General features: G+C 38.8%; 1 protein-coding gene across 4 annotated transcripts in view; it reads right to left on the bottom strand.

The window, feature by feature from the left end:
- Window positions 1–254: 254 nt before the first annotated feature.
- Window positions 255–22,467, bottom strand: part of kansl3 (KAT8 regulatory NSL complex subunit 3) — a 31,690-nt gene continuing 9,477 nt past the window's right edge. Inside the window, exons 11-23 of one of the 4 annotated variants that reach the window (XM_015340445.2) lie at window positions 21,798–21,955; window positions 20,750–20,813; window positions 19,480–19,671; window positions 18,769–18,925; window positions 18,280–18,357; window positions 17,308–17,490; window positions 16,716–16,791; window positions 14,558–14,700; window positions 13,781–13,929; window positions 12,584–12,788; window positions 8,826–8,929; window positions 5,240–5,372; window positions 255–1,504 (exon numbers count right to left, since the gene is read on the bottom strand). In XM_015340445.2, coding sequence (XP_015195931.1) covers window positions 1,020–1,504; window positions 5,240–5,372; window positions 8,826–8,929; window positions 12,584–12,788; window positions 13,781–13,929; window positions 14,558–14,700; window positions 16,716–16,791; window positions 17,308–17,490; window positions 18,280–18,357; window positions 18,769–18,925; window positions 19,480–19,671; window positions 20,750–20,813; window positions 21,798–21,955 — 2,127 coding nt within the window. In that variant the 3' untranslated portion in view covers window positions 255–1,019. The remainder of the gene's footprint in view (window positions 1,505–5,239; window positions 5,373–8,825; window positions 8,930–12,583; window positions 12,789–13,780; window positions 13,930–14,557; window positions 14,701–16,715; window positions 16,792–17,307; window positions 17,491–18,279; window positions 18,358–18,768; window positions 18,926–19,479; window positions 19,672–20,749; window positions 20,814–21,797; window positions 21,956–22,467) is intronic. The other 3 variants (XM_015340450.2, XM_015340451.2, XM_015340455.2) reach the window with 3 other exon arrangements.

The raw sequence follows: 22,467 nt of genomic DNA, 5'->3' as shown, positions 1-22,467 counted from the left end.
ATAGATTAGGGATATAATTATAATAATTTCCTTCTTTGCAATCATGAAGTCCTTTTTTTTACAATACAAAGGACACAAAAAGGATAACTAGCCTGTGAAGAGAAAAAAAAAAACAGAACACAGTATAAGAACAAGTTTTGGAGAAAAAAAGTTATTTTCAGATACAAAAAAAACATTGGTAAAGGGGGAAAATGTATTCTTTTGTTAAGTCAACATCTTAATGTCATCCTACCAACAATGTAAAAAAAAAAAAGAACTGGCACATTTTTTTAATGAGAGGCGGCATAACAATGATACTTTTGTTAAAATCGCTACATGCTGCTATTCTGTGAATGAGTTATTGGTAGTTTCTTTGAGTGCCTGGTGTTCTTCTCCAGCTGTTTTATTTACGAGTGCTTTAAGTACATGGCAAAACAATATGCACAAAGTGCATTACAATGCAGATAAAAAAGGCAGCTAAGCAAGTCTCAAGATACACAGCGGCTGACAATCTAGTCTCCCACAGACTACCACTGCATCACCTTCACTGCAGTGTGAAGTTAACTTCATATCCCCCTCACTTAACAAAAAAAGAAGAACGGGAATTGAAGAATGAAAATGAATATGGTTTTAATGAAATTTGTCATGTTAAAGGTTTTTTTTAGTTTTTTGGCAAGACTGCCTTCTATATTGAGATGTTTTGTAAGAAGACCAGTTGTTTATGAAGAGAAGTTTTGATGCAGTACATTGTAGACATTGCTATTAACCCCCCACATACCATAAGCTTTTTGTTACATTTCTTATTCAATTTTCAATCCAACTGAAGCTCATATCATGTAACTGGATGATTAACTGCGATTACCTTAAGCTTACTTTTGGTAGAGATTGCTGACACGTGTAAAGAGCTTGATGTTTTGGCCCAAGAAACATTTTATCCTTTCGTAATGACACTGGAAAACGCCAGATTCAACATTAAATCTGCTGTTCATTTGTGATTAGCCTGTGAACACAGATTGAAGAAAGGGGCTGAGACACTCTCATTAATGCTGGCTTGAGGGTCCTGTTGAGCTGGCTGGGGCGCTGCTTTGAAGTGAGGGAGTGTTCGAGGTGCCTACAGATCTCCCCGATAGCGTGATGATGGTGGTCCCAGGTGCAGGGGTGATGGTCTCACAGGTGTGAAGGATGGTGCTCGCTTCATCCAGGACAGAGGGTACCCTGCCCAGCGTCTCTGGTTTGATGGACGGAGGTCCCCCCAGTGTAGGGGTGAGGAGTACAGTCTTTGGGCCTCCCTGAAGGACTGGTCCAACTTTTGACAAGACCATGGTGCAAGAAGGGCTGGGTATATTGGTGAGGGCAGGTGTGGTGAAGGTCACTGCTCCTCCTGGCGGGGAGGGCACCCCCAAAGTTCTCAGGGTGCTTGGCCCCTCCAAGGATGGCTGCTGCTGTGGGATGATGGACTTGGTGAGAGCTGACATCTTGGCATCTGACATGACATACAGGGTCTTGGTGGGACTGGTGGTGGTCACTGCAGTAAGAAAGAATATTGTCAAAGACAAGGGATTAAGGGTATCAATGCCAGCTACAAGGCTGAGTCTGCAGAGCGCCAGGGATTGGTGGTAGCCATTGTGTAATCTTATCTTTTCTCTTTTCTTCAGTAGAAGGGGCAGTCAAGCACTTCAACAAAAATAATTTGAATAAAATAAGGCCATCAAAAAGCTACTGTGATGCTCCACTGATTCAAACCAGCATTCAACCAGTGATTCAAACATGCTCAATTGAGAAAAGTTTAAACTGGTGCTCCTGTAGGATAGAAAAATTACAAAAAAAAGATTTTTGGATTAGTTAAATTTTCCTCAAGAGCAGGATATGCACCCACTCTTCAGAATGTAGAATGAATAAAATGAATAAAAGAGTATTCTCTGTGCTACACTGGATTTATTCACAATAACTAGTAAACCTATGGGATTTAGTGTTTGTTTTTGTGATGCTGATGTGACTGTATAGTTTCCATGCACTTTAGGTGATAAACCTCTGACTTCAAACTTAATGATAAGCATTTCAATCCAGAAATCCAGATTTCAAAACAGAAAATTATGTGATGACCAATTAATTCCTCCTTATGACATGACATTGCCAGACAATGTGCGCCCCCTAGTGTCATTTTCAACAATAAATCAAAGCATGCTACTGGACAAGTAGCACAGTCAATCTGCAAGAGCCATTATGCATTCCAGACATGAGAAAAGACACTATTTAACTAAAAAGCAACTGTCTAGATGGTATAAAGTTATAATTTGATTTAAACAATTCAGTCATCTCTTCCTGTCAAATTACATCGTGCAAAATAAATTATTTGCATAACCTTGAGTCCCCTTGAGCTACTTGTGCAAGTTGTACTCAGGCAGTTACTGAACCTTCACAGTTTTCAGTTTGAGCAGTACAACCTAAAATACTAATACTACCCTAATGTGTAGTTATGAGTAGGAATAAGATTGTGACCCATATCACAGAAAACATGAACTTACACATTTTGCTGTGAAACAGAGAAGCAAGCAGCAAGTAAAATGTGATATTTTGTGAAGCTACAAGCACATGAAATGTGGTATTCTGATTACATTTATCCCACCTAAAGAAAAAGCATGAGAGAAAGGCAAAGCAATCTTCTCCAACCCCACAACCTCAAGGTCTCGACTCTTGACTGTGACAGCACAAAATGATCTCCAGTAAAGCAACACATCTGTCTCTGCTACCTACTCAAGGACACTTGTACTTAAAACTTATCCTTTCTAGTTTAGCTTAAGGCCATTAATTAAACCGGAACTTAAATAGGACAATTTATTATAGTATTTATGAAAATATTATTTGAGCTTACGCAGGGAGCAATCACAAAAACACATATTTTCCTTGCACATCCTCTTTCTAATAAGAAATAAGGAGGTGGAATGAGAAATGTGACTATTAATAAGCACGTAAAAGTCCAATAACATGTTCAGCCTCTAAAGATCAATTCAAAGGTAGGATAAAAGGTTCAGTAGAATTTTCAATCACCGTGCATCACTTGGAGGTACTGAATAACTATGCTAAAAACTCAAAAAAATATATGCACATCAATCTGTTCTAAAGAACCAGAAACAGGCTGTAAGCATGTATAGCTCTCTTTCAGAGCCTGCCAGTAAGACTTTTCAGAACAGCTCAAAAGATTCTTCCATACTGATCAGTGATTTGGTTATATTCTGTATTTAATAAAATGGAAATACAAATTACTATTTGAGGTCACTGAAGCCTTTATGTAGAACCTGAAAACTGTATCCCTATAATTTAAGATAGGATGCTAAAAGTTAAAAACTAGGGAGCCATCTGACACTTAAAATATATTATTTCAAACTAACAATTTTAAAAAAACCCATACTATTTCTTTGACAGATTAAAGTTTATACTGAAACAAATTAGAGTGAATCATCTTACATTTATTTGCAGTCACAAAGACAGGCTACCATAATCTATCCAACAGTTTTCAAATTGGAGTAGTCCTAAATAGATAATTGAGAATTCTCCAGGTACACAACATATACTTACAGGGAAAAGGTCTGGCTCAGTTTATTGAATTCCGGTAGTGCCAAGCCAACAAAAGGCACAACATGAGCTGTCCGGTGCAGCAGTGAATGCTTTGTATCAAAAGCATTTTTGTTGTAAAAAACTGATGTCAGACAACTTTCAAGGCATAATAAAACAGTCAGATGCACTGCAGCAACAACCACCCCAGCCCCATTCTTATTATCTGCATTTGTGCCGTGGTTTATTAAGAATGCTGGTTTGGGCATGTTCATTCAGGCAGAACAGCATGAAACCGGTGCAGACAGGAGCAAAATAATCAATATAAACTACAACTTCAGTGTGAAACCCACCAGAGAGGAGTGAGACTGAAAGCATTAATTTTCACTCCTGGGTGGGGGACTGATGAATGCCATTAAGCACAGCTGGACTAGACTGGGCAAACCTCCAGGGAGTGAATCAAACTGAACTAGTTCTGGGGTGTGGTGATCTGACTCCACTGTAGAGCACAGTACAGTGAGAGACTTTGGAATTCTGCTTTGGAATAAAATTCAGACCAGGCATGTTGGGCACAGTAAATGCTCAGTTATCATCAGGACTCATCTGAATAGTCAAAGATTTGAAAGCAAGAAATGATATACAGAAGGACAGGAAATCAACTGCAGGTGTTGATTTCTGTTACTCAGAACATTTTGTCTCTTTTGTTCTGTTTTTGCCTTACTAGACAGCCACATTCTTTCATCTCCATTTTTCTGGTGTAACCAATAATTTATAATGACTACCAAAATGCTTTAGAACCACACTTTAAAAGTTATCCAAATGGATTCTCAAATATCCATTAAAACTTCGGAATAAGCAGTGTCAGAGTAGACTCACAACATTGTGCAACTCGCAGAAAGCTATTCATTTCTTCACACCAATTTGTAATGCTTTTGTGATGTGAGGTTCTTCTGAAGGACTTTTTTAATTTCCTCTTATAAGTTTACGGGTGACATGGCATCTTGTAATCCTTTAAGTAATGCATGGGCTGCATCTTAAAAAAGCAAATTACATATGCTTAACTGCAGGACTGGAGCGCTTCCAGCAAACACTGGAAAAGGATGCGAAGGAAGTGTGGAATCATCACCCGAAATTCCAAGGGTTAGGAAAGGATAATAAACCGGAACCGATGGCCACATTTTGCCTCACTGCTGTAGTGTGTGCACAGTGGTCACTACAGCACGTGATCAGTGCACATGGAAATCACTTGGGTTTTGGTCCATTCTTCAGTTACACACATCCAAAGACAACCATTCGGAAAAGATGTGTCTGTGCTGGATCATAGCTGTGAGGCCACATTTGAAGGGGGTATTCTAGTTCCAAAAATGTGGAAACCAGCTGTGGTCAGTAAAAAAAGCTAAACCTCACCAGTTCGCAGGTAAAATTCGTGTGAGCACCTTTCACACTGTTTGGTGCAGACATCCCAACATAATCAATGTGGGTTTAGTGCATGCTATTTCACTTCTGAAAGGGGTCTAGTAGAAGATATGTGCCACCAAAAAAAAACAAACAAAATTTCTGGTTTAGATAAAAAACAATGCCGTCTGCAAAACCTAAAAGACCCCGAAAGATCACTGCGAATGTAATCTTTTCCGAGGGAAGTCTGGCTCTTGTTTCTTAAGTTGGAGTGCAGAGTATCCAAGGCTGAGAGCAGACTGGGATGCCTCACCTACGGGTGGTGACGGGGCAGCTGGCAGAACCAGGCCTCTCTCGGCAGGGGGGCCCTCTTTTGGGGGTTCCCGCTGTGCGAGCGTCCTGGCGGCGGCCTGGGCACTCGCAGTCCCCGGCACGGGTTCGAGGCTCTGCAGAACGGAAACAGGACCGTTAGCTGGCCAGGGAGGGGCACAGACGGGAGTGGGCTGAATGAACGAAAGGGACAGGAAAAACAGACCGCTGATGGGGCTCTGCGAGACGGAAAACAAACTGAAGCCGTTCTCATTTTCCTGTTAGCTCGTGCCTTAGCTTTTGTATAGGTGCTGTACTTTTGATGCTGTTGCCAATTAAATTTCTATTTTACAGACTACGCAGCCATTACAGGTTGAAAAAAAAACATAAAATATGGGCTTTTTAAAGTATTCAGAGGCTTTTCTTGTGACACACCAGTACAAGAGCATGGAGAAACCAGGCATAAACGACAGACTCTGAAAATAAATTTAGATATGCATGTCAGAAGCAACATATGAAGAGCCAATTTCTTAGTTTTTGAAAAGGCCAAGGACTAAATGCTCTCTGGAATGGTAAGGATACACCATGCCTATTAGCTCAATTTGATGCTTGGGTAGCAAAGAATAATGTATACTTTGTTAACAGAATACTCTTTGAGATTGCATAGGGGAAACATCATATCCCTTTACAGCAGATGTCCACATAAAAAAAGATTCTAGGTCTGTAACAAGAGCTAAGGGCCCTTGAAAAAAATGAAAGCATCCTTATAAAGGACAATACTACTAGCCATGTCACAACACAACTCCAAATACCAGCAATTCCAACTAAAGTACTTAAGTATCATACTGTTCTTAATATACTACCAAACACTGTCCTTATTCTCTAGGCAGACTATCAATCAAAATACATAGACTGGAGCAAGCCAAAAATGTCAGTGTGCTTAAAGTAGCTAATTAAGCTTCAGTCAGAAAGGGAGTGGTGCTGTTTATATCAAAGCTCTAGAATCAATACAATGTGTCACAGCTTGATTTTCTAGATGAATAGGATGGCAGTTCCCCATGCTGCTTGCAGTTGTTCCCCAGCCCGTTGTGCGCAGAGCACAGCGCAGCCGAGAGCAGAGCGAGATTATGTGGCCAGGGCTCTCTGGGCTGTCAGGGACACAGTGGCTATGGTGCCCGTGACGTGTTAAGAGACACAAAATAACTGACAACTCTAAATTTATAGAAACAGAGCTAAGCTAACCCCAACTGCTCCAGAGGCATCATATAAATGGCTGACCTTACGCTCTGACCCCAAGCTTCTCTCCCTCTCCGTGGGTCTCGTGGAGAGCAAGCTGGGGTATGCGAAAAGACAAACTCGTAATCCAAAAAATTGTATATGGCTAATAAAGTGAACTATACTTACAGCAGCTTACAGAACCATGGTAATTTCGAGCAGTGCTGAGAGACTGTTTTAGAGAAATGAACAGTGTATAAATAGGCCAAACCCAGAAAGAACAATGGGGTATAGAAGCTACTTGTAATATACTCATTTTGTACTTTTAAAAAGAAAATTAAAGTAAAATTCCTCTCAGAGAAATTGCAATAAACAATAATTGTTGAGGGCCTCCGGCATGATTCTATAGATACAACTAAGACGTACTGTTATGCATTTAGGCCAACATTTCCGATAGCAGATGGTAACTGGAATGTAAAGGGTCCAGGTACTACCTCCAGTGACTGAATCATGACTCAGCACAGTCTTGTGGAAATACTGCACAGAGCTGCCAGAACAAGTATAACCACCACACTGCAGCAGGGAAAGATAATGGACAGAACCAAACTTTAATTTCATCTGTTTTTCCACATGACCTTAAAAATACCAACAGGAGCTCACAAGAAGATTATGCACAAAAAGTCTCAGTTTCAGTCACAGAAAGCGTCCTGTGATCCGGATACCACATATTTGCATTTGGTCGACGTCACCTAATGTACATTGCTAGGAGAGTCAAGTCAGTGCTGAACAGACAGTTCTCACAATCAAAGAAGGGGGCAAAGGCGTGCAATTAAAACACAATCATAACTACATCTTGGTATCCACTGTAAGTGTAACTTTAGTTTTATTTACACTTAATGCATAATAGTACCAGTGCTGGCATTCTGTACCACTGTGCAATGCATAATTAATGTTCCCCACAGAAAGTTACCTCATGATGTACTTATTAAATGAGGTTTGCTTATGTTTATGAAACAGACAGTAAAATGTCATTGCAATCAAGAAAACAAATTTTGTGAAGTGATCGGTTGTGTCCAGATGGAGTTACTGAAGAACAAAGAGATAATTGTTTTTTCACATGCTTTAAGCATTCAAGATACTTAACTACTACCAGCAACTAAAAGTTCAATATTAACTACTGCAGAGGACCAAGTGAAGAATGCCAAACTGCACGGTAAAGGTACAATTGCAAAATTTCATTCCTGCTATCACAAAATGCTAAAATCTGCATGGGCTACTTTTGAAAGTCTGTGAAGGGAAAAGTTTCCCCAGTTTGTAAATACCAAGAAAGCATTGTCACTGCAGTGAATGAAAGTGTCAGATGCTATAGAAAAATACTTACTGACTGTGATTTGTCAATAACCAGTATTTCTGATGTTTTCTACATATGAAGTAAAACTAAAAAACACTGCTTCAATTATTCTTAATTTGTTTTGTAGCATTAAATTTAAGACTGAAATGAAGCAATTATGAAATTTTGAGACATTATTGCTATTTTTGTTGAATGCATTTTTGAAACAAATATAATCTGTGAATTTCAAAGAGGAAAAGCCATACTGAACAGGCATATCAATGCAGCATCTGAATATCAAATTATTCTCGCATTAACTAGAGCCTTTTCCATTTTTAAGCACCTTTCTTAAGTATAGAATACGGTCAATTAATATACTGCACACTATGTTTGCATTTTCACATGGCATTCTACAGCTGATTGTAATTTAATATTCTATTTAATAATTTAATGTAATAGGTTGTTATAAACATGGTTTTGTATTTGGTGGTGTACAAAGGAGAAAACGAATGGGGTGGGTTGTTAATACGTGGCCTATGTTTACTTATGTCAGGCCCTTGTGTAATTTTTTTTTTAAATGACATTTGATTTCATTGAAATATAAGGGAATTGCCAACAAAGACATCCAATTCGTGCATTAAATATGGTCAGTACAGAATCCATTTTTCCAGCAACATTTCATGAATCGTCTATTTTGTCTGCATATCCAAGACTTTTTAAAAGACAATTTGAAATAAGTTAAATTACACAAATATTTTGAGCGGAGTTTGAAGAAAATGAGAGTAGATTTCTTTCCTGGCAAAAAATATCCCAGGACTAACAGATAAACTGCCTTTATTTCACAGCTGCATTATCTGATACTGTAATTCAATAGAGGAGAATTTTGCTAATGGTACAACTTCAACATCTGTTTAGTGAGGAGGCCTTTATTTTCTTCAGTAGAGAAGAGAGTTCACCAAAATTTGAAATAATTTTTTTTTTTAATTCCAGCTGATCCCAGGATTGCTTTGTAAGGCCGATACTGTGCCCGTATGCTTGGACCCACCTGTATGTCAGAGGGCTTCATGACTCCTCCGGACTGGCTGAGGGTGGTCACTCTGTTGGGCTGCCCCCGTAAGGTCACTGTAATTGTAGTCGGTGCTTTCAAACCTGCGGGCAACCACGTGCAACTTTTATTAGAAACTGAGGACACTTGAATAGCCGAGCAACAGGATAAATAATTTAGTTAAGAATAACTGCTTAATGAAAAACCTCTCTCCAATTTATATCTAAAAAGGTTTCTTATTTGAAAGAAAGGTGTGACTTTTCAGATCAGGTTGTATAGTCAGCCTTCTTCTTCTGCGTGCCCTGAAAGATGATGCCGTGGTGCAAGACATTTTTCTGCTCAAACCTATTTCTTTAAAACAAATTCCCCAAAAAGAACTCAAGAGAACATGTATCACACCTAAAAACATACAAATTCTGAGGGATAAGTCAAGGTTTCAAGGTTGACCGAGCACTTTGCTCTCATTTTGCTCTGTGTAACCGGGTGAGAAGGAGGCCGGAGTTGTTAGCATCTTCGCATGTGCTGGTAGTTAGCTCCCCTCTACAGGCTGCTGAACTTGTGTCTGGTGCCAGCACAAAGGATCACCAGACAACTCTCCCATTTTATTTTTTTCCATTTTAAGAAACAAACATTTAAATAGAAGAACAAGTAATAGGTTTATTCCATGCTGAAAAAAAGAAGGAAGAAAACAATGTTTCAGCCGTGGAGCCTTCTTCAGGTGACACCTGTGTTTTCTTTCTTCTTTTTTTCAGCATGGAATAAACCTATTACTTGTTCCTTTGCAGCCTATGCATGCTGACGCAGCTACCCACTTTAAGTAGAGGATCCCATGTGGGTTCATTCGCAGTGCAGTGGCAGGACATCACAACTAACAGACATCTTAAAGAGCTTGTGATGTACAAGCACTACATGAAGTGACCCCATAAGATTCCAGTCAGTTTTAAAATCTCTACCACTTATGTGGACCTGTGTGTCCAGGTAGACAGTTTAAAGTAACAGTTATTGCCTGTAATTGGGAATCGTAAGAACAGGGTTACAAAAACTTCAACAATTTTACAATCTGCCAAATCCATCATGGAAAACTGCAAAATAATTCACCACTCTTTTTTGTTGCATTTTCAACACAGAATGATTACAGAACAGTCGAGAAAAACAGCTGTGTATCCTGACTTACTGCAAGTTTTAAAAATATGTGTTGATGGATCAGGATTTTGTTAAATTGGTACAGATTTGATGGATTAAATCTAACCAAATTAAACTATAGCAAGGATTAGAGAACTGCAATTTTAAATTACACGCTTAAACTAGAATAGAAGGGTGAGTACCAAAAGAAAATATACAAGGGAGGAACATAGGGAGTCATGGCAAAAAGAGAATCTGTGGGAAAATAAACATGTCATTATTAAAATAAAGATAATTAAGTGCTTATACCTAAACAACAGGGAAAAATACAAGCAATGAGGAAATGTAGTTACTGCATTAGCAGGCAAATATGATGCAATCAGAATCTCTGAAAAGTGACTAAAAGGTATGATAATAAAACTGAAGCGAAGGTAAGCACATCACAAAAAAATATAATCTTGGGGTTCTCAGCATCTATATGGGTAAGACATGAAATACACCAAAGGCGCACAGCATTAAGAGCATGCTATCTTTAAATAAAAAATATAAATGCATACTTATATAATAAAATCAAAATTCTAAGAGTAAAGGAAGAAGTGGTTATTGTGAGGGATTTTAATGGTCTTGAAAAAGATTGGGAGAAGTCATCAGGGATGACAGCAGATGAAAACTGAAAAGACAGAATGGCTAATGATAGCCGATAATTTATAAGGTCCCCTCAGTTTTCTCTGTTCAAGATTAAAAAGGTTCAGTTCTTTCAGCCTGTCAGTGTAGGCTGTACTTCTAAGCCAAAGAATGCACCTGGTTGCTCTCCCCTGGGCTGATTCCTGTGCAGCAATATCTCTTTCTGTAACATGGTGACCAGAACTGTACATGATCTAAAGGAGAGCTTACTAGGACTTTATACAATTTTAACATTAATTTAAATGTTTTGCTTTTACCTTTATATCCTAGCATTTTGCTTGCCTTCTTGCTTTCCCACATTGTCTAGAGGATGGTAATGTATCTATAAACACCAGATCTTTGTCATCAGTAGAGCCTCTTCTAGCTTATGCTGTTATTTAGTTTACAGTAAAACCTTGGTATTTGCAAATTCTATATTTCGCCTATTTGCACAAACGTTTTAGATCTGGATATTTCATTAACTATTCACAAACCTAAGCATGCTATTATATCTTATTTCACCACATCAAGTTAATTAATTATGATTCATTGTCTCACTCCCTTTAAAGTTCTCCCCTCAAAAGCAATCAACTGTCAATCAACTTGACTTTAAACCTCCACGGGGCTTCCACCCTCTGTGGCATTTTAGATTACATGTCACCAGTAAAAACAAAGGGAAAGTATCATTAACATGTCACCTCCCTTAGTGTAATAAAACAGCTTGGCACATGAAATTCATGAGCGGAAACTTTCATGTAAATAGAGGCATACTAGCCTGTCTATTCACTTACATGCCTTCAAGCAATAGCCATCTTACATAGTGTAAGGAGCCAACTGTCATAGGGTCACAAGCTAGTTTAGGAAAGGAAGAGTAATCCTTTTTTCCCCACAATTCACCATCTCTAAGTCAATCCAGTTAAGAATAGCACTCTACAGAAGAGTCTACATCATATTTCTGAGTCACTTCAATCTAAAGTTGACAAGATTACTGCATCACCCCTGACAGAGTCCTAAGCTGCCTCTCCTCAGCAGCTACCTGAACTGATTAGTAAAAAGAATCCCAAAATATTTCTTAGATCCCATTCCCTCTGCCCTCCTGTGCTCCAATTATGCAATTCTCTCCCCCACTGTCACAAGTTACCAATGAATCATTAAAGTCTAATTGTTTTCTTTCAATTTCCAACTCTATGCTTTTTGTTTTAAATTCCAAGACTGTTGAATGATTTCCCAGTTCTTATAAGATCTTTAGAATTAAGATTCAAATTCTGTCTGAAAATGAACCAGTGAGTATAAAAGTGAACTGGTTTGCTTTAGTGCCTTGAAATAACGAAAACATTTTTTTGTACTCCTACGTTTTGCTTTTTGTAGTAATACCTTGCATTTCATCTTATGCTCATTAAGCACAAAGCTTCACTTTTCAGTGTGAATATTACAGCTTTTCATGAATATTAGATTAATAAATTATATTAAATCTTCATCAATTCTACAACACGAATGGCCACCAGATTCTTTCTCTCATGCAGCAGCTGAAGCAAAGAGATAAAATAAGGTTGTTAACGCCACCCGCTCTGCCAGTAGCCAGTACCAGGCACGTTGCGAGGCTGCACTTTCAAAAGGTCTGGTCACGGTTCCAGTGATAAAACACAAATGAGCCATCCCAGCATTAGCCAACAGAATCCCTGAATTTGTAAACAAGGCTGATGAGAATTCCAACGGAAAAGACCGAAACTACATATAACTTGTAATAAATCACAGGAAGAAACAGAAATGAAAAGCCCTCACAGCAATCTCCCACTTGAAAGGCTGCAGCGTCTTCAATAAAGTAAATTCAAGAAGGACAAAGCACAGCCCAACTTGAACACGCTTCTCACTCTGTATGAAAGGCGTTTCTTGAGGTTAATTTTTGTCAGCTAACTTTCTTTATCCACGGCTAGGAACCAGAAAGGAAATTCCTGAAGCAGTAAAGTACGCACCGGCAGTTTGGCTGGAGATGTGCGCCAGTCCAGGTAAGCTGCTGGCAAGTTTGGCCAGTCCACCGTTGGTCAATAGCTGGTGAATTGTTGTAGTTTTGGTACTTCCTCCTGCCCCAGTTGTGACCACAGGCAAAGCTCTGACTAGTGTACTGCTACCTGTTGTGATGGTGCCCAGGACCTGGCTTTGACTCTTCAATCCAGAAACCTGTTGGGAAATAGACAAGTCAGGGAATGGCAGAAAAACAAACTGTTCATCTGCATCTCCAAACTGTTCACCCCTTGTAGCAAAGGTGTGATCTCACAGTGCAACTGAGGAGGACGGGATGGCAGATTGTGTTTCATGGCCAGAATGGTGCATTAAATGAATGCCAGGGCCGAAGTATTGTGGAGTTAGATGGGAGAGGAGTGGGGCCGGGGCAGGGACATCTAGGAATCAGTTAAGGAAGGTGAGCAAAAAAGACTAGTGCTGAGAGCAACTTGCGAAAAGACGCATATAGAAATTTAAAATAAGTTAAAATCTACCCCAAAAAAGAATGTAAATTATAAAAAGTTAAAAGATATGTTAATGGAATGGAAGGAGAATAAATTGTTTATCATTTACTTTAATGTTCCAGTGAAGCTGTGCAGATGAGTGATTAACAAGAGACTAGAATTTGTGCTCACTGACTTCAAGCTAGACAGTGTTGCATGTGAGCTATAGAAAAGGAGTATAAACTAAGGAAGCCTTTACTAAGCTGGAAAAACACTTCACAGTACAAACTAAATGCTTAATGATCTAGAAAACTGAAAAGAAAACTCCCCTTGAATTGCAAATGCAAAAAACAAAGCAAAATAAAAGTCACGGCAACAGACAAAATGACCAAACAAGGAAACATTGTTAATACAGACTAAATACAAAAAGACTAATTTTTAATGGATAAGGATATTAGCAAATCAGCATATGACCAAGTATATTGATTAACTAAATTAAATAGCAACAGTACGTTTTTTCCAGTTGGTATTCAACACAAGAGTGTACAATATCTTGAACTTTATTACACTGCATATTCCTTATTTTGTGGAGTATATGCAGGTGGCAAGTTATTCGACTCCAACTCTAACAAAAGCCAAAGAAAACCAAAGCCCGCTTGTCTTTAGCTGGCCAGAGGTGAACTGTGGAAGGCTTGTAATCGGCAGGCTGTATTCGTGTTGAGTTACCTGTGTGGCAGTGGGTCTGTTCCTGGTGTAGGTTACCTGAGTGCTGTTCCCTGAGCTGGCAGCTGTGGAGGGCAGACTGGGAGACTTAGTGACAATTTCCTGGAGGCTGAAGCTCAGCCCCTGGAGCAAGCTGCTGGCAGAGGGCGTGCCTATAGGAAACAATATTAATAGTTCAATACAGGTTCAAGGTTTCCCCAGGTTAGATTCCTGTGGGGACATTGGAACACATAATCAGGATACTTTAAAAGACTGTAATCTACACTTTCCTGGTTTTACTGGCTACTACAACATGTTACAGCTGTTTCTTTTTTAGACAAACTAAGACGCCCTGAAGAAAACAGTCTCACAAGTCTTCTTAGATACAGTATTGCTGTATTTTCATTCCAACAGAGTCCTGCTTTCATGTTTTGTTAATCAAGTAACGTTTTGCCGGGCATTTTTACAAAAAGATTTTATGTAGGGCAGCAAAAAAAACAATGTCCCCTGTTTCAATTAATCAAGAACATTTTGAAAATGACTTAAAAGCATAATGAAAAGCAATGATCACTGGTAATCACTCCAGGTAAATCTGTCAAACCACTAGTGGAAGAGTCCTAGGAGCTCAATGTCCATAACTGGGGTTCAGTGACTCTTTTCCACTCTTTTGCCAAAGTGATCAATGTGGTCAGGTGAAGGGACAGCAGAAAAGCTGATTACAACAGAGGGAGGGTTTTGGGGTCAGCGAGAAGCTGTGGGATAAGGCACAGGGTTACTGAGTGTAAAAGGGATCTATGATACCTTGAGCAGCTGCCGGGGCCTGAGTTTGGATAGGCGAGGAGGACCCTGACACCATGCGGCTCTGCAAGCTGTGAAAAGAGCTGGGAGCCGCACTACCAGACGCTCCAGGACTCACGCTGGAGGCCTCTGGGATACTGGCAGACCTGAAATCACAGGACACAAACCCCCTGATTATCACGGTCATTCCCGCAGCCTCTTTTTTAATTCCCTCAGCACACAGTACACTCAGCCACTAAGAAACAAAGGATACCGTCCATCAACTATTGTTGAGTGATAAAGAACAAGATCGCTTACAAAGGGGAGCAAATTGAGTTAATTTTTGTAAATTTCACATTCCAAAATGGCTGTTTGGCTTCTGACATTATTTATATGGCCATGTAAAAAAATATGAACATATATATAGAAACCGCAAAACAGACATCTAAAGCTAACAAAAGCAAAGTTTTTTTTTAGTTTAAATTGTCACTAATATGGAGCACTATTCAAAAAAGAACGGCTGTTAGGATCACAGTCTTGGCCTTCTAAAACCACTGGGCATATGCAAGCTGTCCGTATTTAGAATCGTCTCTCTTGGAATTAAGTTCCGCAGAGTTCTCAAACAGCACCAAGCTTTGGGAGGTGGAAGATTCTGCCATGCACTAACTTCCAAAACCACAGCACTAGAAAATCACCATCAGTGATTTTTCGATGTGATGCGAGCAGAAATGAACGGTTATGGCTCACACGAATGAGTATACCACTATCAATATGCAGAATTTAGTACGAAGCCATTATAAACTACCTTCAGATGAATTACGTGTTAATTTTCACTCATATTCACACTAACAGTTCAGATCACTATATTACAGGGAAAACCCCCCACAAAATGCCAGTATCTAATAATCAGTGAGCGGAGCTCTTCATAGGTGTTTCAGTGTGTCAAAGACAATCTTTGCAATTTTCACAATCTTTTTATTTAACCTTAGAATTACATACAGTATATACATCCATCCATTTTCTAACCGCATCATCAGATAAATAATGTGTGTAACAAACTATATATGTTGAATTTCAATGGAGGAAACAAAACAAACAGGATTTCACTGTCAGTGCCACCAACTACATAGCTATGAGAAATGTAGAACCTTAATTATAAAGTAGTGACATCAATGGCACAGTGCTTGGGTCTGAGTGGAAAATTGCTCTGCTTGAAAGAGGCTGATTGAACAAAATTGGCTAGCATGAAAGATGTAAACACAACCAACAATTTAAAAAAACTGCCTTTTGTCCCACAAAGCAATCACTGCATCTCTAAAAATTATTTGAAGCACCCAGGAGCAGCACAAAAATATAATCTTATTTTCTGACTCATCTATATCTTTATCTGAAAACTTTGCACCTGACTGAGCCAAAAATAACATTTAAAAAGTGAAAATTTCTGTTGTCATAAAATACTGCACCCACCACACCATACTCCTTCCTAATACGTAGGAGGTATTGTCACTCCCTTCCAAACTACAGTTGCAGCCAAGGGATCAGAAAATTGGAAACATTTTGTAACTAGAAGGAACTTAAACAGAAAATCACACTGAAACCCAGCAAGGGGTTTGAAGACAAAATGTGCTTTAGTTCTTTCTTTTTATATCAGTGACAGCTGCTGATGAGGGGTGTTGAAACAGTGCCAGTTTCAGATTAAATCAATCTGGAGAAAAAAGAATAAGGATTGGCATAAAGAGAGAATCAAGCCTTCAGGAAGCTAAAGAGAAGAATGTGTTTCTGCATTGTGACAGTAAGTACCCCTGAACGGTTAAAAGGCTTACCTTTCTAAAACTATTCAGATTACTGCCCAAGGTGTGGAAAAAGTAGTTTATTCTGAAGCACTATCCTTATATGTTGTTAATGTCAATTGTTTTTTATATATTAAACACTGTTTTTAAATAGTTCAGGCAGGTAGCTGCGTCAGCATGCGTAGTCTGCAAAGGAACAAGTAAAAGGTTTATTCCATGCTGAAAAGAGAAGAGTGAAAACAATATTTCGGCTGTGAAGCCTTCTTCAGGTGTCAATGTTCATTCTGCTTTATATTTCAGAGTCGGCTATGATGCAGAGATATAGAGTTTAATCCTTATTTCTTGAGCTTGGGTAAATGGCAGCTTAAGGCAGTATGGAAGGTGTTTGTAACCTCTGCGTTGTGAGCAGTCCCGTCAGCTCCTTGGCTCCTGGGATAGACTGTCCCACAGTCACAGTCAATGGCTTCCCTGCAGAAAAAATCTTAGTAAACATACATTTTCTATAATGTCTGGAAAGCAATAAATAAGCCCCATTTGTTCAAACTGGTAACTCTTACATTCTAAGACTTTTCAGGCTAGGGCCACCCCAATCCAAATGTTAAATGAAAAAATGATTATAATGGATTCTATTAACTGTAACACCAGTACTAAAGGTCAACAATTAATAAGGACAAAAAAAATGAGTAAGGACCTGGATTATACATCTATCATGACCAAAATACTACAATTCTGGGGGGAACTCTTAGGCTTGTTCTAAATTAATAAAATGTTAACTTTACAGAATAACCTCATGACATCCAGACTGTCACAGAAAGGCTTTGTTACTGTGAGAGCTATTTTTAAAAATGTTTGTATTCTAAGAAAGCTTTCTTGTGTGTCACAATAGTCACTAGTAATATGATTTATGATAATCACATTACACCTACTGTCATGCTACCTCTACATTCAAAAGAACTGAGAAGACATTGACTTAAGTTTCAGCACCTTCCGGAGTGGCTGAGTTGCCACTGTTGCTTCCTGCAGTCTCCCCATGGGACAGTATAGTGACCTTGATCTTGGCTCTCTTGGAGGGCTTGGCAGGAGTAGGGCTGGGTGTCTGCCTCCTCTTCAGATGTGCTCGTAGATCTTCTCTGTCCAGCCCCTCAGCCTGTTCACTGGACACTGGAACTGCCGGAGACAAGAAAGACAGCTGTTGACCAACTTATAATAAGCAGTATTCACATCTTTTCTTCCAATGTAGAAACTATTTTTCCTATCTTGTCCTTTAACAACCTTTCCAACATCTCAGCCCAGGAGACCAGGTTGAAGACGGCACAACAAGCAGCCTCCAAAAAATGCAGCACCGCAAGGCATCAAATTATTTTAAAACTGAGACCTCAATGCAATCAGCAGGGGGTTCTGACTCCAAGAGAGAACAGACAGGCATGACTGACAATGCTTCAGACTCGAATCTTTTTTCACGTCGCCAAACAGATGAAGTGGTGAAGAAGAGCAGGACTTTCTGCTTTACAGTGAGAAAGGCATTCTGGTAAAATGACGATAATATAGTTTATAATATACATCATTTTATATTAATTTAATGTATTAAAATAATATATTTATCACATCCCTAGCTCTTTGCACACTGAAATGATCCCTCGGTGTTTCATACACAAGAAAAGACCCTTGTCTTCCACATCTGAAGTTCTTTAGGTGAGAAACAGCAGCCTCATGGACACAACACAACATCACAGTTAATCTGAAGTGAAGGAGATTTTTAACTCCAAAGCTCTGAAAATTGTGAGGATTTAAACAAGGAGCAAACATAGACACATTGTTTCCACTGTGCACAACACAGTGCAAAAAATGGTGAAACAATTTGAGTTTAAGTGAGCAACTGCCTTGAAGGACAGAGGTCAGAGATAAGGAAGGAGGAAAAGAGAAAGGAAAAAAGGAGAAAGAAGAAAAGATACTCACCAAAAAGACAGGATGGAGTGCCTGGAGGAAGTGCTTTCCTCACAAGCATGTTTTGTTTCATAAAAGCAGCGAACTGAGCTGAAATGAATTGGAAAAAGAAAGAAAAATGGGAAAATTACAGGAAAGAGGACAGAAGCAGCAAGAGTCTTGCAGAGGGAAAAATGAGGCATGCATCTCAATCTAGCTGTCTGCAAAACAGAGTTCTCTTAAAAGCTCTATATTATCAGACACTCCCAAATCTCTTTCATTTCTTGGGAGAAATTCAACATATTCCCATTGAAATGAAAAGCAACAATAATGCACAAAATTCTGTTTAGTTCACATGATCTGCTACTTGTTCTTTGAAGAAAAACAGCTGATTTTACTTTCAGACAACTGCAGTTTTACCATTGCCAAATGCAATGCCTTCTCATAACAAAACTACCATGAGAAACAGTATTATGAACTGCACACCATAAACTGTCCTTTCTTCGTGCTGAGAGGAAGTACCTTGTGCCTGTTTGTGCGTTAGCACAGCACCTGAGCGCTGCATATGTGTCTTGAGAAGCTGTGTGGCTGTGATCAGGGTAGACTTCTGTGCTGGAGAGAGAGTGGAGGCTTTGGTTTTGGGGCTGGAGGCTGGGCTGCTGGAAACGCTAGACATATCCTAAAAGAGAGAAAAGAGAATAGATTTAATTTCACACTAGTGTTTGGACAGGGAATCGGGTCCTTGTGCCCTGACTCAACACCAACATATATACAGCTTACTAGAACTCTTACTATTGTAATAATAGTAACAATTATTACAGCTGTTAATGATTCCAATTTACTCTTCTGTTCGGCTAAGCGTGTGCATCCCATAAAGTTATACATGATGCTTTTCTAACTCTGGACTCTGATGTTTATTTAAAGTTTGATTCTTTACTTTTTTTAAAGTATCTGCAATTAATAAAAATGCGGCACTTCATTTGGAAGTTGACCAAATTCTCCATGTATGTCAGTGCATGCGTGATTCTCAAGAAAAAAAAAAAATCAATACAGTTTTTACTTTGTGAGACCAGAAAAAACATTTCAATAACCTAGACAGGAGACAGAATGCATACACTCCATCAGTACTTTTGATTTATTGATGCTTACGATACATTTTTTTTTTAAAAAGGCCTTCTGTTCTTTACAATGGAGGCACAGGCACAGCTGTGAAGCAATATCCTCAGCGCTGACCTCTGACCCCGAAGGGGAGATGGGCACTCGCACGGCTGGGGAGGCAGGCCTGTTCCTCTCCAGCTCGAACGGCAGCTCTCGCCGCGAATCGCGCGGCTTCTTTTTCTTCTCCGTGTCCAGGTCGCGGGGTTCACCGGAACCGTGGCTCTCGGCACGAGTCAGGACTCCGGTCAGGAAATCTGCGATTTCATCCTGCAGGGGACAGAAAAGATTTTCACACGCTGACTGTTGTCGTTTCCAGGAGTACTTTACCTTTCCTCCACAAAGAACTGAGAAATTGATATGGGGTTGGGAAAATAAAAAATAATACACTGCAGTTAAAGGTTAATTGTTCAGATAATTACTTTTTAGAATTAATATGAAGTTGAAGAAAATTGCTTTTAAGACATTATTAAATGATAACTATTAAAAAACACTACATAGTTCAATATAACTCATGAGTTTTTAAAATCATTTTCTGCTTCTTTCTTGTGAATTTAAAAAAACAATCCCTTACATTAGTAATTTGCAGTTGCAATACATTGCTTTTTAAAAGTAACTTTCCCTAACAATTTCCACATGTCTCGAGTCCATGACTGAAGTCAAAATGGAAGAGTACTGGTGTCCTGGATTCAATGTTAAATTTAACAAACAGTGGGAAAACAGAAGAAAAGTCTTAACTGTGTGAAATGCACACTTTAATCCTGCTCTGCAAATATTTTTTGTCAATAAAATAAAACAAATAAGTCTTAAGTACCAGGTAACAGAAAAGGCTTTGTGTTCACTTTTGTTTTTTAGGTGAACATATGCACTGAATTAAAAACAATCTGCAGTGAAAAACATGAGCACAAAAATATTTCATAGATTAATTGTTACTTTATCTACAAGTAATTCCCTTTTCTTAATGGTTGCGTACTTCTTCTCAAAATGTTTACAATCAACACTATTTTTCAGTTCAGGAGACGAAAATATGTTCTGGAAAAGATTTGCCCAGGTAAGTTACTGTGAACTATGTTCCTGTTACTCACATCTGAAACAACACTGTTGAATCCTGTTTTATCTAGTTTAGCCCAGTTTAGGTTTTGGAGTGTTGTTTGTTTTAGATTTTCAACATCAAAAATTATTTGATTTTCAAGTCAGACACCTAAACCCAACCTAAAGTTTACTGGCACATGATCAACGTGCGGGTCCTGACAGTTTTGGAGCGTTGCTTTATGTCATCTTATTTATAGCTAAATACTATAAAAAGTAATACAATATCTACAAATTACATATGTAATTTGAGACTAACCTGAATGCATCTGTCAACCATACTCTGTGTGAGTCCTTCTGACTTCATCTTTGTAGAGTTGATCCTGAGGAGAGAAAAAAATCACAATAATAACAAAATAATAATAATTCATAAGACCAATAACCCCTTTTTTTCAAAAAAATATTTTCAAAGCAGCTTTTAAACAACATTATACTACTGTAATGAACATTGTCACAATTACAGTTAACACGTTTAAACAAAACTATCTGAAAACTCACCTTCTAAATTTTTCTAGTGGAATTACTGTCATCTACCATTCCTGGTTGCAGATGACTTTCTTACCCTGAAACTAATCCTGCCACTGAAAAAAATCTCTTTTTCACTCAAGGAACTGCTTGCCTGAATTAACAAGGCAAATTTTTTGTGTTAAGCAGGGGAAAATGAACAAGAGTGTGCCTTCCACTAGAACAGGAAATCAAAATCTTCAGCCTTGCTTGCTTTCAGAATCTTACATTCAGAGTACAACTATTCTTTATCTGCAGGCAAACTTATGTCGTCGCTGGAGTCCTCAACATCTGATAAGTTTCCAGCAATGAAAGTTTGAATGTGAAGGTGTGCAGGTGTACAAACTTCATTGTAAACAGTAGCTGCCACCCTGCTCCAGGTTTGCTCCTTTTGCTTCTGAATTTCAGCTTTTCGTCATACTTCATTATGCATCATCCTCTCCCTGAAGCAGTTTCATGTTTGGGTGTAGAAATACACCCAAATACAGTGATTTGAAATAAGCTTTGATCCCAAAATGTATTCTGAAGAAATCGAGACATTTAATTTTCAGTAATGAAAAGTCTCTCTTAACAGGATGAATGAAGGTTTAAGTATACGTTGTTCCAACGTGACAATCAAGATGCAGTGTTGTAGATTTCAACCTGAACCTGACCCAGTTTGTACTTTGTGGACAATCTGCAGGTTACAGGACTCCAATGCACGTACATCCAGTGAGTCACACACAAATTAACAATCTCTTGTCACATGCAGACCCTCTGACACAATTCCTCACATCCAGCAAGGGTCCAGTTAGATGTCTCACCTCAGGTTGTCATCTGCACCTCCCACAACCACCATGCTGTTGTCAGCCCGGACCTTCTCCCTAAATTCCTCCATGGCTTCCACCCCACACTGCAGGGCATTCTGGCCAATCACGAACAACACTGGCGTCTTAATGTCCAGCAAGGGGTCATCCACATCCTGCCCAGTACAAACACCAGAAAACTCCTTTATCCTCATGAAACTCCAGGGAAGGTTCACCACTTTTATTTCAGCTGTTTTGCAAATCAGGGGTTTTCAAAATATAGCTTGTCATAATGGAAAACAGTATAATATCACAGTAAATACCACAAGTTCAGAAAAAGGAAATTACAGTACAACAATCACACCGAAGTAGGTGGATTAGCATCAGCAGGCATGCAAAACATTCATATATGATCGCTGCAGGAAGCTGTTTAATTTTTTGACTGAAGATCTTAATTATGAATTCAACAATTGATTGTATGCACTCAAGAAATGCCACAAAATATCACAATCAGTAGTAAATGGTACAATTAGTGAGCTGATTATATGCCAGAGAAATATACGCAGTGCTTTTTAAAAACACCTTCAATGATTAAAGTAAACAGCTGACAGTCTCTAAGAAATGTTTATTTTAACAAGTCAAATATTTTACATTTTTGCAAAAAACAAATGTGCCTATCTGATGTGAA

This window comes from Lepisosteus oculatus, chromosome 2, assembly GCF_040954835.1.
Source record: "Lepisosteus oculatus isolate fLepOcu1 chromosome 2, fLepOcu1.hap2, whole genome shotgun sequence".
NCBI lineage: Eukaryota > Metazoa > Chordata > Actinopteri > Semionotiformes > Lepisosteidae > Lepisosteus > Lepisosteus oculatus.
The sequence above is the reverse complement of the archived record's forward strand: the minus strand, read 5'-3'. Positions and strand labels throughout refer to the sequence as shown.